The sequence below is a fragment of the Enhydra lutris genome, unplaced genomic scaffold (genome assembly GCF_002288905.1).
Source record: "Enhydra lutris kenyoni isolate GAN:26980312 unplaced genomic scaffold, ASM228890v2 scaffoldscaffold22, whole genome shotgun sequence".
NCBI classification, from domain to species: Eukaryota; Metazoa; Chordata; class Mammalia; order Carnivora; family Mustelidae; genus Enhydra; species Enhydra lutris.
In genome coordinates, this window is record NW_019154106.1 from 9,177,703 (window position 1) to 9,202,898 (window position 25,196).

The 25,196-nt window shown below is 43.0% G+C and overlaps 1 protein-coding gene across 1 annotated transcript; it reads right to left on the reverse strand.

Moving 5' to 3' along the window:
• Positions 1–38: 38 nt before the first annotated feature.
• Positions 39–21,816, reverse strand: LOC111149774 (asparaginase like 1). Its single transcript, XM_022507040.1, has 7 exons — positions 21,722–21,816; positions 20,500–20,700; positions 11,786–11,928; positions 11,050–11,207; positions 2,806–2,924; positions 1,952–2,062; positions 39–1,271 (listed from the first exon to the last, which is right to left on the reverse strand). Exons 2-7 carry the CDS (start codon positions 20,687–20,689, stop codon positions 1,066–1,068), a joined length of 927 nt encoding a protein of 308 aa, XP_022362748.1. The 5' UTR covers positions 20,690–20,700; positions 21,722–21,816; the 3' UTR covers positions 39–1,065.
• Positions 21,817–25,196: the final 3,380 nt, after the last annotated feature.

The window sequence follows — 25,196 nt, forward strand, 5'->3', positions numbered from 1 at the left end:
ACTCTGGTCTTTGTCAACAGTGACTCCTAACCACACTGTTATTCTTTCAAAATATATTTTATTAGTAGCACATGGAATTTAAAGTTAAGCAATTTCTTTCCAGAGAGAAGGTAAGACCTGACAGGCTAAAAAACCGTCACAGCCAGAAATATCATTTCCAGTGTAAAGAGAGATGGGTAGGAACAGTTTCTGCCAAGGAAATTACGTTTTCGGTCACGCTGACCATGCTGAACACGCGGCACCTGCAGTCATGTGGGGGCCCACGGCCCTGGACAGCGGGAGAATGCAGTAGGTCGAGGGCCATCCCCATGCACTCTGGTGAGAGCAGCGGCGGAGAGCTCATGAGCCCCCTTCCTCAGCACGAGACCAGAAGGGCCTGCAGCAGGCAGAGGCTGGTGGGAAATGCTAGGCCAGCAGACCCACCTGGGAGCCCACGAGACCTGCAGGAGCCCCGCAGAGTCTCCATTACACCCTTCACCTCCAGACTGGGGGCTATGGGTTACCAGAGGCTACTTTTAAAGGATCTGGAAACATGTCTACGTTAGTAAGTCAAAGGAGATATGAACCTTCTTAGAAAGAAAAATCAGCTTCTCCTCTCATGGGTTCTTTTCCCTGATATTCTTCTGACTTAACATGAACTCTGCAACCAAGACAGCTCTGGGAGGTGTTGGCCTCGGTCCCCCCAGCTTTCGAGCCTGCCGCTTCTGTCCCCGTGGCAGGTCTTCTGATCCCAGATGGAACTCCCTACACTGAGATGGCTGCTGTTCTGCTCAGATCATGTCGTTTCTTCTTTCTAATCTAAGATACTGGGGACAATTCATAAGAAAGACTCAGGACTTGGTCATCTGCACTGGTCTTACTTTGACCTTAGTAGGGGCGTTTCTCTCGGCACTTCCCGATCCGCCCCCTCAACCAAACACTCAGATACTTATTGATCAAGGCGACAAAACGAGTGACAGACTGCAGAATTTTCCATTTCTAGATCTAATTGATTAAGCCAAGTCTCCACACCAGGAAACCGGCCTTTCCCTCCCAGCTAGCTTCTACAATACAATCTTCAGGGCCCTAGGGCAGATCAGCGACACTGGTCTCATGGAGATCGATTCCAGAGTGCAGCTTGCCATCCTTGACGGCCGCCCAGGGCATGGAGGTGGAGGTCCATTTTACCGCCCAGTCTCCTGCTTTGCTGACCAAGATGACACCGCCTAAACCCTTCAGCTTTGACTTCATATAACCCAACGACATGTCGGCCGCCTCTTCCAAGGTCTTTCCTGAAAACAAGGAAAGGTTGAGAAACAACACGCATTGTAATGAGAGGAATCTGGTGGGAGAATCAGTTGCAGTTTGAAAACCCAAATGAGTTAACAAAAGATTTTGGGCAAATGATTTCTTTTTCTTTCTTTCTTTTTTGATAGAATTTATTTTTTAAAGATTTTTATTTATTTATTTGACAGAGAGAAATCACAAATAGGCAAAGAAGCAGGTAGAGAGGGAGAGGAAGAAGCAGGCTCCCTGCTGAGCAGAGAGCCTGATGCAGGGCTCTATCCCAGGACACTGGGATCCCGACCCAAGCCAAAGGCAGAGGCTTAACCTACTGAGCCATCCAGGTGCCCTGGGCAAATGATTTCTATTTGAATGCTTCAGAGAAGGGTCCTCACCACAGAGGCCCTCTTTGCACGGAGATGGAGCCTAGCATCAGCCTAAGGGGAGCTGCCTTCTCTCCCACACCCAGGCTCAAAGTCTCTCTACTGCCCCTGAGATGCCCAACATGACAGTAGTCTAAGTGCACTTCTTTCCAGATCCTAACACAAGGTGGGAAGAAGTCAAAGTAGTGTAACAACCTGAAAGGAACATCTAAAGCAAACGGGAAAGGGTTTCAGATACTTTACAGCCTATTTATAAAACACTTCCATTCACTTGTCTTCAGACCATATGAACTTGCTCTACGTACCTTGTTCTACGTGGAAGAGAGTCAGTCTGGCCAGATTCACCTTCAGGATGCTCTCCCCGTGCCCCGTTGTTGAAATGGCACCAATGTCGTTGTCAGCATAACCTCCGGATCCTGCTCAAAAAAGGTGGACTGGTTCTAACTGAGCAGCAACAGTGAAGAAATTCAAACACGTATCAAGTCTAATGCTACCTAAATGCTAAATCCCAGCGTGCCCAAGTATGAATGAAGGTCAGTAGCCATGACCTTGAGATGCAAAGGTGGAGTAGAAATGGCCAGGTAATGACCCAGAAATCAGTGGTGGTGGTGGTGGTGGGGAGGGGTTGGCCTGAGCTCTCAGGGAGCAGCTCCTCCAGGAAGGCTCCTTCTCCTCCTCAGAGCCCATTCGGCCACTCCCAGCCTGGCCACTGACCCACGCCCGGGAACTAGAGGATGTACTTCAATGTCAACGCAAACACTTCCATTTGTAGCAGCACTACGTTACTTTCATACCACTCAAATCTAGTGGTGTGAAATCAACCTAAATTCTCAGCTTTTTCTCAGTTTGTTAATTTGAGCCCATGCCTGGGAAGAGGCTTTGTGTATGTTACTCTTCTGGACTAGGACCGCAGAGGCTGAACCTGGGGCTAGAGAGAAGAAAGAGGCCCTCGGGGGCTCGCTGGGGGCCACCGGAGCCTCCCCACGTCATCCCCGGAGCCTCCAGCCTCGGAGAAGCCCGCGCCTGCTAGATACAGGCTCCCGCTCAAAGCGGTGCCCCACCCACCGCGTTCCCGGAAATGAAGAGGCGGGGAGGGAAGAGAGGGAGACTGGTGGACGGTAGCGGAAGGGGCGGGGCAGCAGCCAGGCAGGGAGCCTACCTACGCACGGAGTGTCCCCAACCCGGCCGACCATTTTATTAACGATGCCGCCCGTCGAGGTTGCGTAGGCTACGTTTCCTTTGCAGTCCAAGGCGACGGCCCCCACGGTTCCCAAGTCTCTGCCAAGAATAAAGAGAAAAGTGACAGACGGAGACGAGACACACCATCACAAGTTAACATTGTAGCTGAACGGCCCTTAAGTTCCCACGTTAGATGCTAAGGGCAAACGGGACACGATTTGATTCCAACATTCACGGCTCACATTAGCTTTTTATTCTGCAGGTCAGATAGGTTGCTAGACATTCCTTTAGATCTCAGCCTTTAGAGCACATCCCATCCCAGCACCACCGTCCTCTAGCCCTGTGACTTAATTACTAAGTTTTCTGTGTCTCATTTTCCCCTCCTATAAAATGGGGGTAAAAACAATTGAGTGCATCTCAAACGTTGTGTGCATAAAAATCCCTTGGATCCCTGAGCCCACCCCCGAGATCCTGAATTGGTGAGTATGGGGAGCCCAAGACCTTTCATTTCTCAGAACCTCCCAGGTGATGCTGATGCTGCCTGTCACACCCCACTTTGCCTGTTTCACAGGGCTTGCTGTAAAGATGTAATATGCTATTGTTTTCCCTAACATATTATACATTTCAAGTAAAAAGAATTGGAAGAAACTGAACCACAGCTATAATACCCACCACCCAGATTCTATAATGATCTATATTCGAGGCACGTAGTAAGTGCTGGGCATGGGAGTGAAGTGAACGGACAAAGTCCCTTCTGTGCAGCTTGCATTTGGGGGCAGAGGGCAACAGGGTGATAAAAAAAATTTTTTTTTAAAGATTTTATTTTATTTATTTGACAGACAGAGATCACAAATAGGCAGAGAGGCAGGCAGAGAGAGAGGAAGGGAAGCAGGCTCCCTGCTGAGCAGAGAGCTCGATGCAGGACTCGATCCCAGGACCCTGAGATCATGACCTGAGCCGAAGGCAGTGGCTTAACCCACTGAGCCACCCAGGCGCCCGATAAAAAATTTTTTATGGAACAACAGTAAAAATGATGACGACTCCAGTAGTATGGAGAGGGCTTTATGCAGGGCCTCTCTGAAGGAGGTGAGGGCAATCCCTAGGCTTACTGGGGAGAATGCTCCTGAAGCTGGAACATGGTTGTGAAACTCATGGAATTTGGAGGTCACTGTGGTTGCAGCGAATAAAGTGAGGGACAGAGGATAGGGGGCCTCCGGGGATGGCTGGCAGCCAGACCATGGAGGCTCTGATGGGCGGGGTGACTGTATCCTGGTGACCCAGGACGGTCCTGATTTATCCCTGGGTCACAGTTCCCCCTTCACTCTCAAAGTCAAGTTCTGATTTGAACACTAAATTATAGGATCCTCTGACACATAGGCCCTGAGTGAGATGGGAAGACACTGCCAAACCTGAGCAGAGATGTGTCACAAGATGAGTTCAGTTTTAAAAATATCATTCTTTACCACTTCACCCATCCATCAGGATGGCTAAAAACGAAGACTACCCGGTAGCAGGTGTGGGTCAGGATATGCAGAACTGGAACGCTCAGTGACTACTGCTAGAAACAAAACTGGGGCAACTCTTTGGAAAACCATCTGGCAGAATCTACCAACGCTGACCTGGCAATCACACTCCTACATTTCTGCATTCTCCCAACAGAAATGTGGAGCTACGTTTACCAAAAAAACATACAGCAAAATGTTCACAGCAGGACTGTTTGTAGTAACAGAAATCTGAAAGTGATATAAATGTCCAGCAAAGGCAGAGGGGGTGGGCTGAGATGTAGGCATGGAACAGAATCCTCTACGGCCATGAGAATGAGCTACTGTGGGTGTGACACATGGAAGGGTCTCAGAAATACAATGAGGAAAGAAGGCACCAAATAAAGTACATACTATATGGTTGCACTTAAATCAAGTTCAAAAACTGGCAACGGCCGTCTACAGTGTTAGAAGCCAGGTAAGTGGCTGCCTTTAGGGCAGGACTGGGAATGGAAGGGAGCATGGCGGGGCAGGTGGGGAGGGCATCGGGTGATGATCTGTTTCCCCACCTGGAGGCTGGTTATATGGGTCCACTGTGAAAAGTCATCAGAGGTGACGTAAGACTTGTGCACTTCCGGAGGTAGGCTGCACATGTATGAAAAGTTTCTCTTAGAATAATTACTCTGGCAATTGTGTGTGGACTGAGGGAGACCAGAGTGGAACTAGAGACTGTCAGGAGGCTTGAAGGGTCATTAGGGGCCTCATTAGGGTGCCCCTGGGACACGGAGAAGAGGGCTTGGCTTAGGACACTGAAGGCAGAGCTGACGGACTTTGCAGGGGAGCTGGGTTATGAGAGAGATTAGGGACGGCTCTAAGGCTTTGGCTTCCAGAACCAAAAGGGTACAGAAACCATTCACTGAAATGCAGACTATTAGGAATAGGTTTTTTGGTGTCTGTTGGTTTACGGTGCATGGGGAGCGAGGTTAGGTGGGGAAATGCTGGGTTCAGTTGTGGACACAAGCTTGAGGTACCTATTGGGCAATCACAGGAGGGAGCAAATTGCAGCTGGGTGTGGGCTGGCATTCAGGGGGCTACAAAGAGAAGTTTGGCAGTCTGCTAGGAAGAAAACAGGAACCCTGTCTTCCTGCATTCACAAAAATCAACTCCAGAGAGTTCAAGGCCTGAATATAAAACATAAAACAGAATTCTTCAGGAAAGTCTAGGGGACTACAGACGTCTCGGGGTAGGAAATACCTTCTACGTTTCCAGTCCTACAAACTATATGAGAGAGGCGGACTGCGTATTTGATTACAAAAAAGTAAAAACTTGTGTATGGCAAAAATACCATAAGCAAAGCAAAAGCAAGACTAAAAATAACAGATTTGGAATTTTTTTTTTTTAAAGAGTAGACAGCCTTAAGACTGAGAAGGGACCTAACAATGAAAGAGAAAAAAATGATCATAGGACAAAAATAGGCAAATCCATAGAAACAAATGGCCCACCAACAAATGCCAAAAGCTCACACATGTTGATAGGGGATACAACTTAAAGTGACAGTGTTACCCTCCTCATGTCAGATGCAGGGGACACCCCCAGACTCTGCTGGTGGCAGGCCCACCCCTAACATTCGTAAGGTGTGGAGGCATGACTACAAGGTACAAATGGTAGCCATTACACCATCTGTTCACTTTTTAGAAGTTGTAGATACGTTCTTTTATCTTAGTGTGGTGCATAGGTCTTCAAAAATATTATAAAGCCATGGTTTTTACATGACCAAAAGTAGACAAACTACCAATAATGACTTAATGTAATTATTATGGTGCCCATCTGGGTCTTTTGTTGATCAGCTATTGATGCCTGGATGAGTGGGGGACACACACACACACACACACACACACCCTATAAATTATTAAGTGTTCACTCCACGAGGTTGATTTTCCTGCTTTCATTTCAGGAAGCAGTATGCTCTTACAATCGTATGTCTGTACAACGTGCATTCTCTTGACAAACTGCCACATAAGACTGATCTTTTTTGAGTCTGCGTAGTTCTTAGCAGGTTTTTAATTTGGAGAAGCTTCCCTCTGCTGAGGCAGCAGCAACTGGAATGTGCAACAAAATTCTTAAGGCAATCCTTATATTTGGAAAGGAACTCCTGATTTGAACATTACCAGCTCAAATGCTACCAGGCATGCAGGATACATTTCTGTAACAGAAGACACTATTTCATAATTTGATCATACATGTCACCATTGCTCCCCGTAGTCATTTATACCGTCTCTTCAGTAGCACCTAGATCCATGCAGCTCTTTCACATTTCACTGCCAGTGTATTATAAAGAAGACTGAAAGTAGCAGCTGTGTTGTTTTTGGCCAAGTCTCTCTTCAAATGGCAGTATGCTCTGATATACAACAGACAGAAGGACAGCCTCTATGGGAGCTGATTTGGGGATTATTTGTACGTGAATCTTCTCCTTCAAGGTAGGCAAGAATTTTTGTTGACTTCTTTTTTTTAAATTTTACTGGAACGCTATTCTCCTCCTCCTCCTCCTCCTTCTTCTCTTTTTAGAGAGTGCAGAACACGGAAGTGGCTGGGAGGCACAGAGGGAGAGGGAAAGAGAGAATCCCAACCAGGCGCCACACCCAGTGCAGAACCCTGGGGCTCAATCTCATGGCCCTGAATCATGACCTGAGCTGAAATCAAGAGTTGGACACTCTTAAGTAACAGACTGAGCCACCCAGGAGCCCCTGGAATGTTATTCTTCTTGCATATTTTCCATGCAGTGTGATTTTGTTTTTCCTCTAAACTTAATATATTTTAATAATATATATTCAATATATATTCAATAATATATTTAATGATATATTTTCAATCCTTTTAAAAGTGAAATAGCCAAAAAGATTTTTAAAGCTTTTATTAAGCTTATCAGTAGAAATTAAGGGTTCATATTAAGTGACTGTATGTAGCATCAAAATTAATTTCACTAAGTCCATAATTTACTCTTTGAGAATCTTCTGTGGTTTCATGGAATTTTAAAATCTAAATTCAATGTAATTACTTTAACAGAACTGAGTCGGTCATTGCCACCATCTGCCAGAGATTTGTTCCAAGGTCAGTCAGGAGTTTGAGCACACTGTTCCATTTTGGCCCTATCTAGAGAATCCTGCATTGGACCTTCTGCTGTCCACCATGTCGGCGCTGGCACACACTAGGGGCACACCTCCTATTAGTAGTTTCGAACTGTGAGCCTGCATGTCACATCGAAGACTTCTGGGCTCTTGGCTAAACTTTATGTTTATATATCTTTTATTTACCAAGCACGTTCACTCCATTATCACAGGCTTGCCTTTGACAGTCTTTTATTTTTTTAAAGCTTTATTTTAGAGAAAGTGTGCATGTGCAGATGGGTAAAGGGGAGAGGCAGAGGGAGGATCTCAAGCAGACTCTGCACTGAGTGTGGAGCCTGACACGGGGCTTGATCTCACAGCCTTGAGATCATGACTTGCGTCAAAATCAAGAGTTGGTCACTTAACTGACTGAGCTGCCCAGGTGCCCCATGGCCTTTGATGGTCTTTTAAATTGATACCTAAGATGAAAAGTTCTCCCCACTTCTTCTCTAAATCCAAAATGTCTACTTCCAAAAAGCAGGTGAGTTAGACGTGTTTTTCTTCTCGGGGTGGTACAGCAATATGTACAATAAATGTTAGTTGCTTGACGTGTCTTCTGACCATGGTACCTTCTAGTTGAACTGAATATTTTGTTAAAAACACTTTAGGTATTTGATTTCCTCTCTCGCTTTCACCCACTAAATTAATGTCTGAATTCTCTATCCTAGATAGTGATCGTTGGTTTTATTATTTTTTGTCTTAATTACATGTATTATTGAATTCTGAAATAATTTTTATTAAGCCTAGAAATGTCCCACGGTGTTTTGTAAACATGGTGCTGATGATGGAGTGCCATGGCTAAATATCGGGCACGCTGTATTATTCTTTCAAGAACGTTACATCACTGTTGGTCTTTTTCTTTTTCCTCTGTTTTCGGCTGCTGGTTCCCCCAATCCTACTGACTGCATATGTCCTTTTGGTGTGTGATTCTTTGTGATGAGCAATTAGCTCTTGCTGCAGTAAAGGATGGAAAACTGCTGGGATTTCATTGGAACTATACAAACTGAGGATGTGGCAAGAATAATATTCTTAATAATTTCCACTGTTCCGAAAGGTAATTAAATCATCACTGGACCAAGAATTTGGAATGTCCTGCTTGTGAACATTAGGTGGATCATCCTAGAAGATGACTCTTTACTATGTTCCTTTTTAAAATGAATGTGGGCTGTACCCTGGAAGATTATTTTCCTTTTTACCTCTCAGTTTTTTGTTCACTTTTGTATTCTTTTTCTATCAAAATCTTGACTTAACATGCATTTTCAATAATCTAGGGATTAAAAAGATGTAATTGTCTTGAAAGTGTATAAAATTAGGATATATTTTCATAAAAAATGAACAGCAAATGTAACTGAGTAAATACAAATGAACTGCAGATATAACTTCAAAAAGTTAGGCTTTTTCCTAAAATATACCAAATTATCTATTAATAGTAAAAATAAAACATGAATTATAATTAGAGAATATAACATTTTAAAATTCCTTAAAAGCTAAAAATTTTAACATATTTTTACAAATAAAATCATAGCTAACATTCAATGTCCATTTAGTTGCCAACATAGAGCTGGTTCTTCAGGCAGGCTCTGTCTAGACCCGCACTGTCCAATGTGGCTGGCATGAGCTATCCGCACCACTGGCCACTGGAAGTATGGGCAGCCCCAGGGTGAGGTGGGGAGGTGTGCTGCAAGCCTAGCATATGGGTCAGATTTCTGAAGATTTAGTGTAAAAGAAGACTGTAAAATATCTCAAATAATTTCTTATATTGATTACATGCTGAAATGATAATATTTTGATTATATTGGGTTAAATATATTAATTTCACCTGTGTATGTTTTTGTTGTTGTTGTTGTTGTTGTTAGAGACAGAGAGAGTGTGAGGTGGGGTGGGGAGGATCAGTGGGAGAGAATCTCAAGCAGACCTGCACTGAGTGTGGAGCCTGATGTGGGGCTTGATCTCATGACCCTGGGATCATGACCTGAGCCAAAATCAAAAGTCAGATGTTTAACTGACTGAGCCACCCAGGTGCCCCATACCTGTTTCTTTTTACTTTTTTATTGTGGCTACTAGAAATTTTTTAAATTGCAAATGCAGCTCTTGTCTTCCTATTGGACAGTGCTGGTCTAGACCTACACATGTACATATTTTAGACTAATGAGCATCAGTCCTCATATGCAAGTCTTGCAGATATTGTACTGATCTATGAAGCCCACCAGAACCATAGCATAGAACACGTAAGGAGGCAAGAAAATGGATACCTGGCACTACTGGGAAATAATTACTTTGTTATATAAGAATTTATTTGACAAGTTATTAATTTGTCTTGTCTTTTCCTCTTACCTAAGTCCTTCTGCTGTTCAATTCTTCCCCCCACTCCGAAGCAGTGTCCATTTCCGGTATCAGCAGTGGCACAATCCATAAATCTTTAGATTTAGGTGGCCTTCGCTTCCAAGACATAGAGCAAGAGATGCAGAGAAGCATTTCCCTGGGGGCTGAGTGGTATTAATCACAAGAGTGGATGATGAGGGTTAAGGGTCATGCTATGCCACTGCTGAGTGACAGAGGTGCCCCAGGTGTCGGTAATAAGGCAACTGTTTTGTGTATTTGTGATGGGGGGCGTGTTCCTCTAAAGTGCAGGACCCAGGGCGGGGGCCCTCTCGCTTATATCTAAGGGGAATACTGGCTGGTAGAGATGTGAGCTGTTGCAGAATTTCTGGAAAGTGATGTGGTAACATCTGTTAAAACACCCAAGAGCCATCGATAAAGCAGCCCATTCCTGTGACTATAGCCTACAGGTACAACAGCACACTTGGTAAGGTTATCAAAAGCTACCAGTACACGGCTGATTTTGTAAAACAGATTCTTAAGCTGGGGACACATCAGAACTACCTGGGAAACTTTTTCCTAATACATCTGCCTGGCCTCTTCACCTCAAATCTATTAAATTAGATTCTTTAGGGAAGGGGACCAGGCATGTATATTTTGAAAAAGCTCCCTAGGTGATATTAAAGTATACTGCTGGTTCAAAATGACAGATCTTAGAAGGAGTATGCAGAGTTAGTAATTATATCCCATTATAAACTCCCAGCCCATATTCCAATTTTATTTTTCAAATTTTGCTTTGAATAAGGGGGCTTTTATTTTGGGCTTCTGAAATCTATAACACAGAAAACCGTAATTCAGAACAAATGATTAATTCAAACTTCTAGGAACTGTACGGATTCCCCTGCACTAGGGCAGCACGCTCAAGTAACTTCAGAGGGTACACGAGATCCCAGACAGCCTGTTTTGTCTGCTTATGGTACCAACTAATCAAGAGGCATCGGCAGTTAATCCCGTAACATAAGGCACTCTACTACTGGAGAAGGAACTCTTGGCTGAATCTGAGTTGTTATTATAGGACTAATAAACGAGGTTAAATGTAAGAATCAAAAGAGCAGTTTTTCCATGATATAGTGTCAATTGCTCTGTACAAACCCGAAACTACCAAGTGATTCTTGACTTACCTACGAAATGTAGAAAATCAGATACTTGTCTGATACACCTGAGTAAGTCCGCAAACTGCGAGCCACAGATGACACTTACTTTTGGAAGTCTAGCTTCAGAGCACCTTTCTCATGCTTCTCTTTTTCTAGACGTTTTATGTTTCTCTCTGTCACCAGCTGCTCTTTAGGAATCGTGGGAACTCCCATGGCTGCTGCAAATTTTGCTGCACCCTGGTCAGTCAGAAAGCAGTGAGTTGTCTTGAGCCAGAAAGAAACAGAAACATGGTTAGTTTTTTGAAATAGTTAAAATCTTTTTAACCGTTCCAACTGTGTGGATATAATTACTTCTCTCTGGGTACAAAGCCTCAAAGATGCAAATTCACTGGCTTGCTTTTCTGAATGTTGAACAGGGCCCGGCACTCTGAGACCTTGTATTTTTAAAAAACTCCCAAAGTGATGGAATGGTACTAGAAAGGTATTCATGTATGATCTTAAGTTTAGAGAACACAATTCATCTTTATTTTACACATGCTATTAAATAGTTGGTCTGTTCAGTTTGTATCTGTTATGTCATACGTGTTGAAAAAGACTTAAAAAAATACAGGAAGACAACGTGAAAACAAAGTAATTGTTGGACAAGGGATTGCTAGTCAAATTCCACTGTCAACAGCACTGAGTCTCGGCCTATTTGAGAAATTTAAATAACATTGCTTCTCTTCTTTTATATGGTTTTAGGAGGACAGTGCTCACAAGTATTTCCCTACAGTTAGACAACTTTTAGTTGCTAAAGTACATCGGTAATAATTTCTTATGAAGAGGATGCTTTTGTCACATACCTTTTCCATAACAAGTCGTGCAAGTTTAATGGGATTTGCTATACAGCGGACTGCAGACACAGCTCCTGCAGACAGGTCTTTTCCACTCATGATACTGGCATCCATTTCAACATCACCATTTACATTCAAGACAGATCCACAACCTAAAACCAAAGAGAAGTTGAAAAGCAAGAATTAAGAACTTAGAAATGGCTCCCAAGTTTCCTTTAAGCCACCGACTTTAATTCATCCTCTACTCCATTGCCAGACAGATAGGTTTGGAAACACACATCATGCTCAGCACCCCATGACCTACAAAATATAAAATATGAAACCCTTCTCAATCTGGCTTCTGATCTCCTTTACCAGCTGTATCCCCCTTCCTTGGCTGCATTTTACTGAGATATTAGGTTTCCATGAAAGTACCATGAGTTCTCATTGCTCAGTGTCCTTGTGCATGCTGCTCTCTTTACCACCAGCATCCTTCCTCCAACTGCTTTTGCCCAGATAATGGCTGTAAGGCTAGCTACACTTAACCTCTTTGTGCCTGTTTCCTCATCTGTAAAATGGGATAAGAACAAAGCTCAAGAATATTTAAAGGATTATAAAACTGCCCAGTACCTAATAAGGTAAAATTCACAATGTTTGGCATCCAATAAGAAATTTCCAGGCACACAAAGAAGCAAGAAAATATGACCCATAACGAGAAGGGGGAAAAAACCTTAATAGTAACAGATCATAAATGACATAAATGATAGAAAGTAGACAAGGATGTTAATAAAATAGCTGTTATAACTATATTCTGTATGTACCAGAACATGCAGGAAAATATAAAAAGGACCCAAACAGAACTTCTAGAGATGAAAAAAAAAAAAAACATCTGAAGTGGAAAATACGCTGGATGGGATTAAAACAGGGTTAGACACTGCAGCAGGAAAGACTAATGAACACGATGACACAGCAATAGAAACCATCCAAAATGAAAAATAAAAAAGGATTAAAAAACCCCAAATTAACAGAGGACCATTGAGCTCAGGGACAATTTCAAGCAACCCAATCTATGTGTAATTAGAATCTCTAAAAGGAGAGGTGAGACAGAGGGGCAACAAAATATTTAAAGAAAAACCAAGAAAAAAATTTCACATTTGAACTACACATTCACGGATCTGAGAAGCTCAGTAAACTCCAAGCAAAAAGAAGCATGAAGAAAATTACATGCAAGGACATCTTGATCAAACAGCTTGGTGCTAATGAGACAGAAAATCTTAAAAGTAGTCAGAGAGAAGCATTAGGAAGAGAGGAAAAGAAATGAGAATGAAAATATGTTTCTTGTCAGAAGTGATGCAGCCCAGAAGATAGTGGAGCAATGTCTTTAAAGCCCTGAAATTAAAAACAATGACAACACACACACCCACAAACACCAACACCTGTCAAGTTGGAAGTTCAATAATCAGTGAAAGTATCTTTCAAAAGCTGAAAACAAAGACTTTTTCAGTTACATAAAAGCTGAAAGAAATGGCCAATAGCAGATGTGCATTACAAGAAATGTAAAGGAAGTCTCTCAGGAAGAAGGAAAAGGACAGTGGACAGCAATCATAAGCCACACAAAGGAAGGAAAAGCACAGGAAATGGCTGGTATGTGGATAAGCAGAAATATTTTTTCCCTTTAACAATATCTTTAAAATATAAATGTTTAGGGGTGCCTGGATGGTTCAGTTGGCTAAGCGTCCAACTCTTGATTTTGGCTCAGGTCATGATCTCAGGGTTGTGAGTTCAAACTCCACGTAGGGCTCTACACTCGGCAGGGTCTGCTTAAGATTCTTTCCTTTTCCCTCTCCCTTTGCCCTTCCCCTCTACTCATGCTCAATCTCTCTCTCAAAAAAATATATGTATGTATATGTGTGTATATATCTATATTTCTATCTATATAAAACTAAGGCAAAAATAATAGCAACATATTGGGCAATTTATAACATACACAGAAGTGAAATATATGACAGCAATAGCACAAAGGCTAGGAAAAGGGAAACAGGTATGCCATTACCAGGTTCTGACATTATGTATGAAGTACGACTTGAAGGTAAACTGACAAGTGAGAGATATATACTATAAACTCTAAAATAACCCTAAAAAAAGAAGTCTAGCTATTACGCCAACAAAAGAGGTAAGACAGAATCATAAACAACACTCAACCCAAAAGATGACAGAAAAAGAGAAAAAAGGAACAATGAATGTATTGGACAGATATAAGACAAATAGCAAGATGACAGATTTATACCTGACCATATCAATAATCACCTTAAATGAAAATGGCATAAACATCCCAGTAAAAAGCAGAGATGGTCAGACTGTATAAAAAGGTAGGCTACAGCTATGTGCTACCTAAAAGAAATCCATTTTAAACATAAAGATATAGATAGGTTAAAAATAAAAGGATGGAAAAAGTTATACCATGCTAAAATGAATTAAATGAAAGGGGGAGAAGCTATATTAACATCCAGCAAAGTAGACTTCAGAACAAGGAATGTTAAATAATAATGACATTTTGAACTGATAAAGGGGTCAGTTCACACAGAAGACAGCAGCTAGGTACCTAACAACAACTTCTAAATATATGAAGCAAAACTGATAGAAGTCAAAGGAGAAATAGAAAAATCCACAATTAAAGTGAAAGACTTCAACACTCCTCTCTCAGTAATCAACAGAAATAGACAGAAAATGAAGGGATAGAAGATCTGAACAACACTATCAACTAACGACCTTACTGAGATTTACAGAACTTTCCATACAACAATAGCAGAGTATATATTCTTTTTAAATGCAAAAAGGATATATACTAAGAGAGACCATATTCTGGGTCAAAACTCAAACCTTACAAAGTTCAAAAGAATGTAAATAACACAGAGTATGTCCTTTGATTGTTAACAGAATTAAAATAAAAATCAGACAGATATTTGGCAAATCCACAAATATTTGGACATTATCCCACTTTTAAATAACCCACTGTTCAATGCAGAAGTCAAAATGAAATTATAACATGTTTTAAACAGAATGAAAATGAGAAGACAACATGTGAAAACTTATAGGATATAATCAAAGCAGGGCTTAGAGGAAAATTTAAAGTATTAAAGGCTTGTATTAGAAAAGACTGGTCTCAAATTAATGATCTAAAAATAATAGTAAATTATTCCTAAAGTAAGTTGAAGAAAGGAAATAATACAGATAAATCAATGAAATTCAGAAGAGAAAAATAGTAAAAGAAAAAAACAATAAAAAAATCCACAAAACCCTCCAAAAACGAAAAGCTACTGTTTTTTTGAAAACAAAAAACCAAAAAACCCCAAAAACCAAACTTGATAAACTCTAGCTAGACCAACCAAAAAAAAAGACAAAAATTCAAATAACAAGAATGAAAGATGGGACCTCTCTAGAGACCTTACAGACATCAAAAAAATAATAAACTACATTGTAAACAACTCTTATGCCAATTAATTCAACATCTTTTTTTTTTTTTTTAAGATTTATTTTAGTGGGGGCGCCTGGGTGGCTCAGTGGGTTGAAGCCTCTGCCTTCGGCTCGGGTCATGATCCCAGGGTCTTGGGATCGAGCCCCGCATCGGGCTCTCTGCTCCGCGGATAGCCTGCTTCCCTCTCTCTCTGCCTGCCTCTCTGCCTACTTGTGATCTCTGTCTGTGAAATAAATAAATAAAATCTTTAAAAAAAAAAAAGATTTATTTTAGGGGCACTTGGGTTGCTCAGTTGGTTAAGTGGCTGCCTTCAGCTCAGGTCACAATCTCATGGTGCAGAGATGGAGCCCCACGTCAGGCTCCCTGCTGGGTGAGGAGTCTGTTTCTCCCTTCCTCTCCTGCTCCCCCTGCTTGTGTTCTCTCTCTTGCACACTCTCTCTTATTCTCAAATCAATAAATAAAATCTTTAAAAAACAAGACTAATTTATTTTAGAGAACTCACGTGCATGAGAGAGCCCAAGCAAGGCGGGGAGAGGCAGAGGGAGAGGGAGAGAGAAACACAAGCATACTCTGTGCTGAGCACGGAGCCTGAAGTGGGGCTCGATCTCATGACCCCGAGCCAAAACCAAGGGTTGGATGCCCAACCGACCGTACCATCCAGGTGCCCCTATAAATGTAACATCTTAAAAAAAAAAAAGGACTTTATTAATTACTTAATTTACAGCCAGTAGGTCAGAAGCACAAGCAACAACCTAGATTCACAGTTGGCATCTGAAGTGGAGGGTAAGTCCTGTGGGACTGAGCCCTTCACCTTTAAGATTTTATTTATTTATTTATTTGAGAGAGAGAGAGAGAGAGAGAGAGCGAGCGAGCGAGCACGTGCACATAAGTCGGGGAGGGGGAGGGATAGAGGAAGAAGCAGACTCCCTGCTGAGCAGGAAGCCTGATGCCAGACCTGATCCCATCACCCGGGAATCATGACCTGAGCTGACACTTAGGCAATTGAGCCACTGAGGCCCCCTCACCTATGGAATCTGATGTTACCTCCAGGTAGATAGTGTCAGAAGTGAGCTAAATTATAGGATACCCAGCTGGTGTAGGAAAAGTGCTTGGTGTGGGAAAACCTACACATGCACTGGAATTGGGTTCAGAATCTTCAGACAAAGGCAATCCAGGGGAGCAAAGGTAAGTCTTTACAACAACAGTTCTGGAACAACTGGACATCCATAGGCAAAAAAACCAAATCCAAACCCAGACCATACACTCTTCATAGAATTAGCTCAAAATGGAACACACACCTAAATGTAAAATGTGAAATTATAAAACTCCTAGAAGATAACATAGGAGAAAATCCAGATGACCTTGGGATTGGCTTTTAAGATACGACACCAAAGGCATGATCCGTGAAAGAAAAAAATTGTTACGCTGGACGTCATTAAAACAAAAAATTTCTGCCATATGAAAGACACTGTCAAGAGAATGAGAAGACAAGCCACAGACTAGGAAAAAGCATTCTTAAAAGACACATCTGATAGAGGACTATCATTTAAAATATACAAAGAACTCTTATTTTTTTTTTTTAAAGGTTTTATTTATTTATTTGACAGACAGAGATCACAAGTAGGCAGAGAGGCAGGCAGAGAGACAGGGGGAAGCAGGCTCCCCGCTGAGCAGAGAGCCCGATGCGGGGCTCGATCCCAGGACCCTGGGATCATGACCCGAGCCGAAGGCAGAGGCTAAACCCACTGAGCCACCCAGGCGCCCCACAAAGAACTCTTATAACTCAACAATAAGAAAACAAAAAATCTGATTAAAAAATGAGATAAAGAAGGAAAAACAAAAAACAAAAAATAACAACAAAATGAGACAAAGACCTGAACAGACACCTTACCAAAGAAGATCTACAGATGGCAAGTATGAAAAAGATCAATTGTACTTTTATACTAGCGACAATCGTAAAAAGTAACATTTACAATAGTACCAAAAGACATGAAATAACTAAGTATAAATCTAACAAAATATTTATAAGATATGCATGCTAAAAACCACAAAACACTGATGAGAGAGATCAAAGATTTAGACAAATGCAAGTATATACTGTGCTTTGGAAGTACTGGATTGAAAGGCTCAGTACTGCTCAGATTTCAATTCGCCCAAACTGATCTATAGAGTTAATACAGTCCTAGTCAAAATCCTAGCAGGACTTTTTTTGGTAGAAACTGACATGGTGATTCTCAAATTGGTGGGAAAGACAAAGGGACTAGGATAGCCGAAACAATTACCCACATATGCACCAAGAGTTGCAAGACTCTTACTACCTGATTTTAAGACTTAATACAAAACTACAGTCATCCAGACAGTGTGGTATTGGTGAAAGGTTACACACACAGACCAATGGGTTAGAGTCCAGAAATAGACCCATATATACAAAGTCAAGTGATTTTTCACAAAGGTGGAAAGGCATTCCATGAAGAAAGAATTGCTTTTTCAATAATTGGTGCTGGAACAATTATGCAAAAACAACCTTGATAAACACCTCACACTATATACAAAAAATTATTAAAAATGGATCAGAGATGTAAATACAAAACCCGAAACTATAAAATTTCTAGAAAACACATAAAAGAAAACATATGTGACCCTGCGTTAGGCAGATATATATATATATATATATATATATATATATATATATATATATATTTTTTTTTTTTTTAAAGATTTCATTTATTTGAGAGAGAGAGAAAAAGAGAGAGAGAGAGAGAGAGAGTATGAGCAGAGGCAGAAGCAGACTCCCCATTGAGCAAGGAGCCCAACTTGGGGCTCAATTCCAGTACATTGGCCGAAGGCAGATGCTTACTTGACTGAGCCACTCAGCATAGACAGATAGTCTTAAGGTATGACACAAAAAGCAGAGTCCATTAAAAAATTGGACTCCTACAAAATTAAGAACTTCTGTTCATTGAAAGCCACTCTTAAGAGAAAGAAAAGACAAGCCACAGACCGAAAGAAATTATTTGCAAATCATGTATCTGATAAAAGGCCAACATCTAGAATTTATGAAGAATTCTTAAAACTCAGTAATAATAAAAAACACAATACAGAAATTGACAAAATACTTGAAAAGATATTACAATAAACATTTGCTGTTAGGGAAATGCAAATTAACACTAGAATGAGATCCCACCACACAGCTGTTAGAATGGCTAAAACACAAATACTGACAACACTAAGAGCTGATGAGGATGTGGAGAAACTAGAGCTTTCATACACTGCTGGTGGGAAGGGAAAGTGGGAGTCACTGTGGAAGACAGTTCAGCAGTTTCAAATAAAGTGATATACACACCTGCCCTATAACCAGCAATCCCACACCTTCGTATTCACCCAAGAGAAAGAAAAACTTACGTTCACACAAAAACCTGTATGCAATTGTTTCTAGTGATCTGTAATGGCCCCCAATTGGCCATGTCCTCTGGTTGGTAAATGACCAAGAATTAGTATATTCATACAATGGAATTGCTACTTAACAGTAGGAACGGATGGACTATTTTTTTTTCTAGATTTTTGTTATTTATTTGACAGATATAGATCACAAGTAAGGCAGAGAGGCAGGCAGAGAGAGAGGAAGGGAAGCAGGCTCCCTGTGGAGCAGAGAGCCCGAGGCGGGGCTTGATTCCAGGACCCTGGGATCATGACCTGAGCCGAAGGCAGAGGCTTTAACCCACTGAGCCACCCAGGTGCCTCACAGATGGACTATTAATACTCGTGTCAACATGGGTGGCCCTCCAATGCATTATGCTAAATGAAGAATCCAGACTTGAAAAGCTACAGATTGTACGATTCTACTCTCTTCTCCCTCAATGTGCTGCATAGCAGACACCTGGGACAGAAGAAGTGAGTCACTTAGAAGGCAGGCTCTGGTATAGAGCAAAGATGAGAACTAGCCCCTCCAGTTCTGAATTGATACTCCCCAGTTCATGCAAATGACTGATCCCAGTAGTTTAGAGAGTGGCAGAGCAGAAGACCTGTTCCAAATCAAAGTCCTTTGTGAATAAGTGGGTGTTTGTCAGCCAGAGGGTCCCAACTGCTAAGGGCATGTCTGAACAAGACTCCCATGAAACAGCAGGCTACTCCCTCTGCTGGCATCAGGGGAGGCAGGTCGCGGTTGGGGGGGGCATCTAGTAAATTCCAGCTCAACCAACATAGCCATAACAATGCACTTATGCCTTATTCTATGGTCAGGCTGACTATGAAATCTTGCAAAGTGTTAAAGAGTGCTTAGCAGAAGTGAGGGGCTGGAACAAATACTCAGTATTTCATGACTAATTGGTTCAGATGTCCTGAAATTCTTTTCTCTGACAGATGTTGGGTGGGTGGTATCATCCCAAGCAGTATTTTAATCCCTAGATTTTAGGTTCTCTATTTTAAGATCAATGAGCATAAGAATTATACCTAACTCATAATGCAGATTAAATGAGTTAATGAAAACTTCTCAGACCATTGGCTGATACATAGTAGATACTTGTAGCAGTTACGATGATTACTAAAAAGGGATCAACTTAGAGAAGAAGCTAAACAGAGAAGATTACACTCTGCATGATTCCATTTATATGGAATTCTGAAGAAGGCAAATTAATCTATAATGACAGAAGAGCAGTGGATACCTGGTAGTGGGGATGACGGCAGATTAAATGCAAAGCGGCATGAAGGAAATTCTGGGTTATGATGGTAATGCTTTATTTTTATTTTTTTAAAGGATTTTATTTGTTTATTTGACAGAGAGAGAGAAAGGGAGAGTGCACAGGTAGGGGGAGCAGCAGGCAGAGGGAGAGGGAGAAGCACTGGCTCCCGGGATGCGGGGTTCCTGGGACCATGACCTGAGCGGAAGGCAGACACTTGACCGACTGAGCCACCCAGGTGCCCTGGTGGCAATGTTTTAAATCTTGTGATGTGGTTACACAGGTGTATATATTTTCAAAACTTAAAATGGGTATGCTTTATAGTATATAGTCTATCCCCACACCCCCATGTAAAGATCTACTAAAAAAGCGTCTCAGTATGTGAATTCTCTGAAGCAAGTTAAAAAAAGTGAACTGATGGATTTAAAAATTCTTAAAGCAACTTGGTCAACAGGTAAAAAGAGAAAAATTAAATATTTTAGCACATTTTACCGAAAAGCTTACTAGATTCATTGGCACTTTAGATTCTATTTGTTTCGGGGGCTAAGCTTAACCTCATTTGGCATCAGCTACTAATCGCACTGCAAACATACCTGCGTTGAACTCAGGATGATCTTCCAGGAACGCCACAGCTCCTTCCACAGCGTCAACTGCGCTCCCTCCCTCCATCAGGATTTTGTAACCCACCTCAGCGGCTTTGATGATCCCCTGGCGCACCCGCTCTTTCCGGTCCTTAGAGATACTGCTGGCTCCACCACCGTGGACCACGATGACCGGATTCATGTTGACAGATCCTAGGGATCAGGAAGATGGAAGTGTCACTTCGAACGGGTCCAAGAAAACTACTCTGGGCATAATCTCCTGGGGGAGATTCCACTGGAGACTAGGTCCAGTTTCTACCCCGGGAGGGAGGCCAAGTTTACAGCCTCAAAAATTTTCCTGAGACCGAGGGGCTGGGGGCGGAGGACAAAGACAGAGATTGAGCCCTACTCCTGGGCTCTTTCTGGTCTTGGGTTTCCTCTAGGATAATGGTCCCTTTTCCAAGCCTGTAAGTCCTGGATATCTGAAGGCAGGTACCACACTGACTAGGCAACCAAGAGCCCTGGGATTGGTCTGGAGTCTGGACCATGTAGGGATAGTCGGGGACACAGGTGGAGCCTCTGGGAAAGACACCAGGCTGCTGAGGGCCATCCCGCTTCAAAGCAAAGTTACTAAATCCTCTAAAGCCGGATCTCGCAGGACCTCAGAAGCTATTCTGGGACTGTCAGAGTTTAGGGATGGGAGACAGCTGGGAATCATGAACGCCAGGCAAGGAAGAAGAGTCTGAGGGTCTGAGGGTAACCACCAATTCCAACCTCCTCATCAGTACCTCAGTGGGAGGAAACTCTGGCTTCAGGATTATTCCTGGTGGGGAAAGACAGGTCCTATTCAACAGGCCCCCAACAGGCCCGGGCGGGGGGGGGCTGCAGACCCAGGAGAAGGTGCTCCGGTGTGAACTGCGCATACACTTGCCAGTGACATTCAGTATCCACGCTCCCTGGGATCGTCCAGTCCAGGCCGTGTAGGGACATACTGGGCCACGGACACGGATTTGTGGGGGATACCCCGCGTTGCAGAGGTCCAGGTCCCCCTCTCCCGCCCCCCAAAAAGAGATGCGCCACATCTCACTGGAATCCCTTAACCTTGACATTCTCGGGCAGTGCCAGTTCGTCGGCGGCCCCCCACCCCCCACCCCCACCCCATCCTGGACCCCCGCCACGGGGCAGGGCGCTTTCCCGGTCTCCGGCGGCTGCTCCGGCTGGACCCTCGACTTACTGAGGACGCCGCGGGAGGCAAACGCTGGGGATTCAGGCTGGGCCGAGCCGCCCGGCCGGCCTCCGAACCTGCGCGGCTCAGCGCCTGGGCGAGCCTGTGCGGGAAACCGCTGGGCTCGCAACCGCTCCGGGGACAACGGCTCCGCGCTTGCGCACGAGGGCGGGGCCGGCGCGCAGCTCAGTTACCGTAAAGTCCCGACCGCCGAGCAACACCTCGCACCTTTGCCCGCGTCTCAGCTCCGGGTTTGACCCCAGCAGGCTGTCTCCCTGTGCTGGGCCTCCACTCACCCGAGCTTCTTGGTGGAAGGGGGAACCTCCTCTTCCTCTTTATGAGGCTGGGGTGTTGGCTTTGGTGGCGAAATGCGTGATGTGCCAAGGTTTTGTAACTGAAAATTGAGACTGGGCGCCTGGGTGGCTGTCGTTGAATGTCTGCCTTCCGCTCAGGTCAGGATCCCAGGGTGCTGGGATTGAGCCTCAAATCCGGCTCCCTGCTCAGCGGGAGGCCTGCTTCTCCCTCTCCCACTCCCCTTGCTCGTGTTCCCTCTCTCCCTGTGTCTCTTTCTGTCAAATAAATAAATCTTAAAAAAAAAAAAAGAAAGAAAAAAGAAAAAAGCAACTCTGTGCGCACTAATATACTTCCTCTGCTCGAAGTGTTTCTCATTCTTGTAATTTGTTTAAATTCAAATCTTTCCCTTTTAATTGTCTTTTCCCTTAACCTTTTGTAAAGAACAGAAAGATAAACTTTAATTGGTCTGGTTCTTCAGAGCCGGGAGTGCTCTGAAGGATCTGAAACCCTAGGCTACTCCCTCCTCTGAGCTTCCAGGAGCTCACCTCTAAATTCTTTAAACCACATGTGCCCTTAGTTTTTGTTGTTGTTGTTGACACATTTTTTTCAACCTGCCCTAGAGAGTTCCCTTAAGGCTCTGACCCCCTTGATGACTTGGACCAATCACCTGTATCTGCATATCCCCCATTCCCATTGTCATGGCATCCTTCCAATTGGAGGAATTTAATTTCTATCCAGTAAAACAACTATCTGATACTAGATTAGTGGCATGAACCAAAGGATACATTATTCTAATATGCAAAGTAACCTTTTGAATTATAATTTTATTTTCATTAGTAATTTGCTTTAAACTTTCAATTGGTTGGATGAGCCAATGTCAAAAATAAGTTTTCACTTTGTCTAATAAATAGCATCACACAGCCTCCCCAATTTAAGACACTGATAATGCAGGACCTGATTCTGAGAGCAGACTCTTAGTTAAGAGCTGGAGACAAAGGTGGTGATAAATAGATGACACATTCGAAGTCTGACTGTGGCTTTTTAAAAAAATTAAATTAGCCAACATATAGTACACCAAAAACGATGTAGTATTCAATGACTCATTAGTTGCATATAACAACCAGTGCTCATCACATCACATGCCCCCCCCCTTTTTTGGTTTTTCTTTTCTTTTTTGTTTTAAACTTTATTTTATTCTTTCAGTGTTCCAAGATTCGTTGTTTATGCATGCCCTCCTTAATGTCCATCACCTAGGTACCCCATCCTCCCACCCACCCCTCTTTCCACAACCCTCAGTTTGTTTCCTGGAGTCAAGATTGTCTCCTGGCTTGCTCCCTCTCTGATTGTGGCTTTTAACACTCTCCTCATCAACCTCTGCCCCAGGGTAATCTATAACTTCATTGTAATATATTTACATGGTGGTTTCACCCCTCCCACCCCCCATTCCCACACTCCCTGGAGGAAGATGGCCATGACAATCTGGCAAGAGCCTGGTAGGGCCCAAAACTCTCCCTCCCAATCAGTAGGAGTGCCCTAGGTGATTGGAAACAACCTCTGTGGGAGATCACCCTAGCCACGACTCATTGCCTCTGCAAACATAAAAAGAAAAGACATTCTCTAACCATAGTGCAATTGCCAAATCTGGGTCTTTCCACTTTCCCTTCTTCTTCTTCTTTTTTTTTTAAATTTATTTGACAGGCAGAGATCACAAGTAGGCAGAGAGGCAGGCAGAGAGAGAGGGGGAAGCAGGGTCCCCGCCGAGCAGAGAGTCTGATATGGGGCTCGATTCCAGGACCCTGAGATCATGACCCGAGCATAAAGCAGAGGCTTAACAAACTGAGCCACTCAGGTGCCCCCCACTCTCCCTTCTTGAGAGTGTACTGTGCTTAATAAACTGCTTTGTGCTGGCTACTTTCCTTCTATCTTTATTCCAGTATGGATCCTCACATAAATCTTTCCTGGGGAATCCAAGAACAGAGACCTCCGTCCACACAACACATACTCTTCCACCCATAACAAATTCTTCCTGAAAGACTGAATTCAAAAGGGCAGCGGCCAGACCTTATACAAAAATAGAGCTCTGAACCACAACTTCTGCAGCAACCAGTCCAGGAAACCATGTTGCACAGATTAAATGAGAAAATGTGTGCAAAGTCCTTAGCATTAACTTGGTGCATAGTAAATGCATAATACAGGGTTGATGTTGTTTATGCTATTGTTATTTTTAATATATTTATTGTTCACTTACCTCCACTGCCCCAGAGAAGGAGAATAACTAGCTCTCTCTCTTTCATCATTAGGCATTTCTTAGTGAAAAATTTTGAAAGTCACCATACAGGAAATGAATGCACAAGGGAGAGACTCAGTGACAGGAAGGGAGGAAACTTCAGGTGTGCTCTGACTGGAACTTATCGGTGTGGGAAAGCTGGGGGCGGGCTGACCAGAAGTGGACATCTTACGTCATCGGTTAGGGAGATACCTTTGGTCTTCTCTGGTTGGTCCTAAGTTGGAAGCTGGGACAATTGTTGGGGAGGCTGGCATTTATTGATCAAATCCTGGCCGTTTCCATCCCCTTTTTTTCTGGTTATGGACCCTCAATCCATAACCATAGACATGGACACAAAACCCAACCTGGTCAATCATGTTATTCCATTTGTTTGGCAACAGCAGTTGGCTAGAAAGTGACTGTGTGATCCAAGCAGGGTCAATTATATAACTTCTCTAGAATTGAAGTTTGGACACAAAAAGAAAGAAGTTTTTTCTCCTGCAGTAGCTAATTAGACTGTTGATTTGGGGCTGTTGGTGGTCATTTTTTCCCATGTGGAGAGTCTGTTTATGGACTGAAGCTATGTAATAAAGGATTAATCTTACCTGAAGAAGGATCCGGCCTTTGCCCTTTGTTTCTGGGAGCACTGGCATATCCTATCTGATAACAGTGTCTTTGTTTACCTGGGGGACTTGGGCCGCAACAAGTGGTCTAACAATGTGATTATAAGAAGGAAATTTGGATGCAGAGAGGGAGAAAACCATGTGGAGGTGGAGGTTGGAGGGATGCATTTACAAAGCCAAGAAACCCAAGGATTATCAGCAATGTCCAAAAACTAGGAGGAGGCAAGGGAGGGTCCTCCCCTAGAGTCTTCAGAGAGAACCTGGCTCTACCAACATCTTGATTTTGGACTTCTAGCTTCCA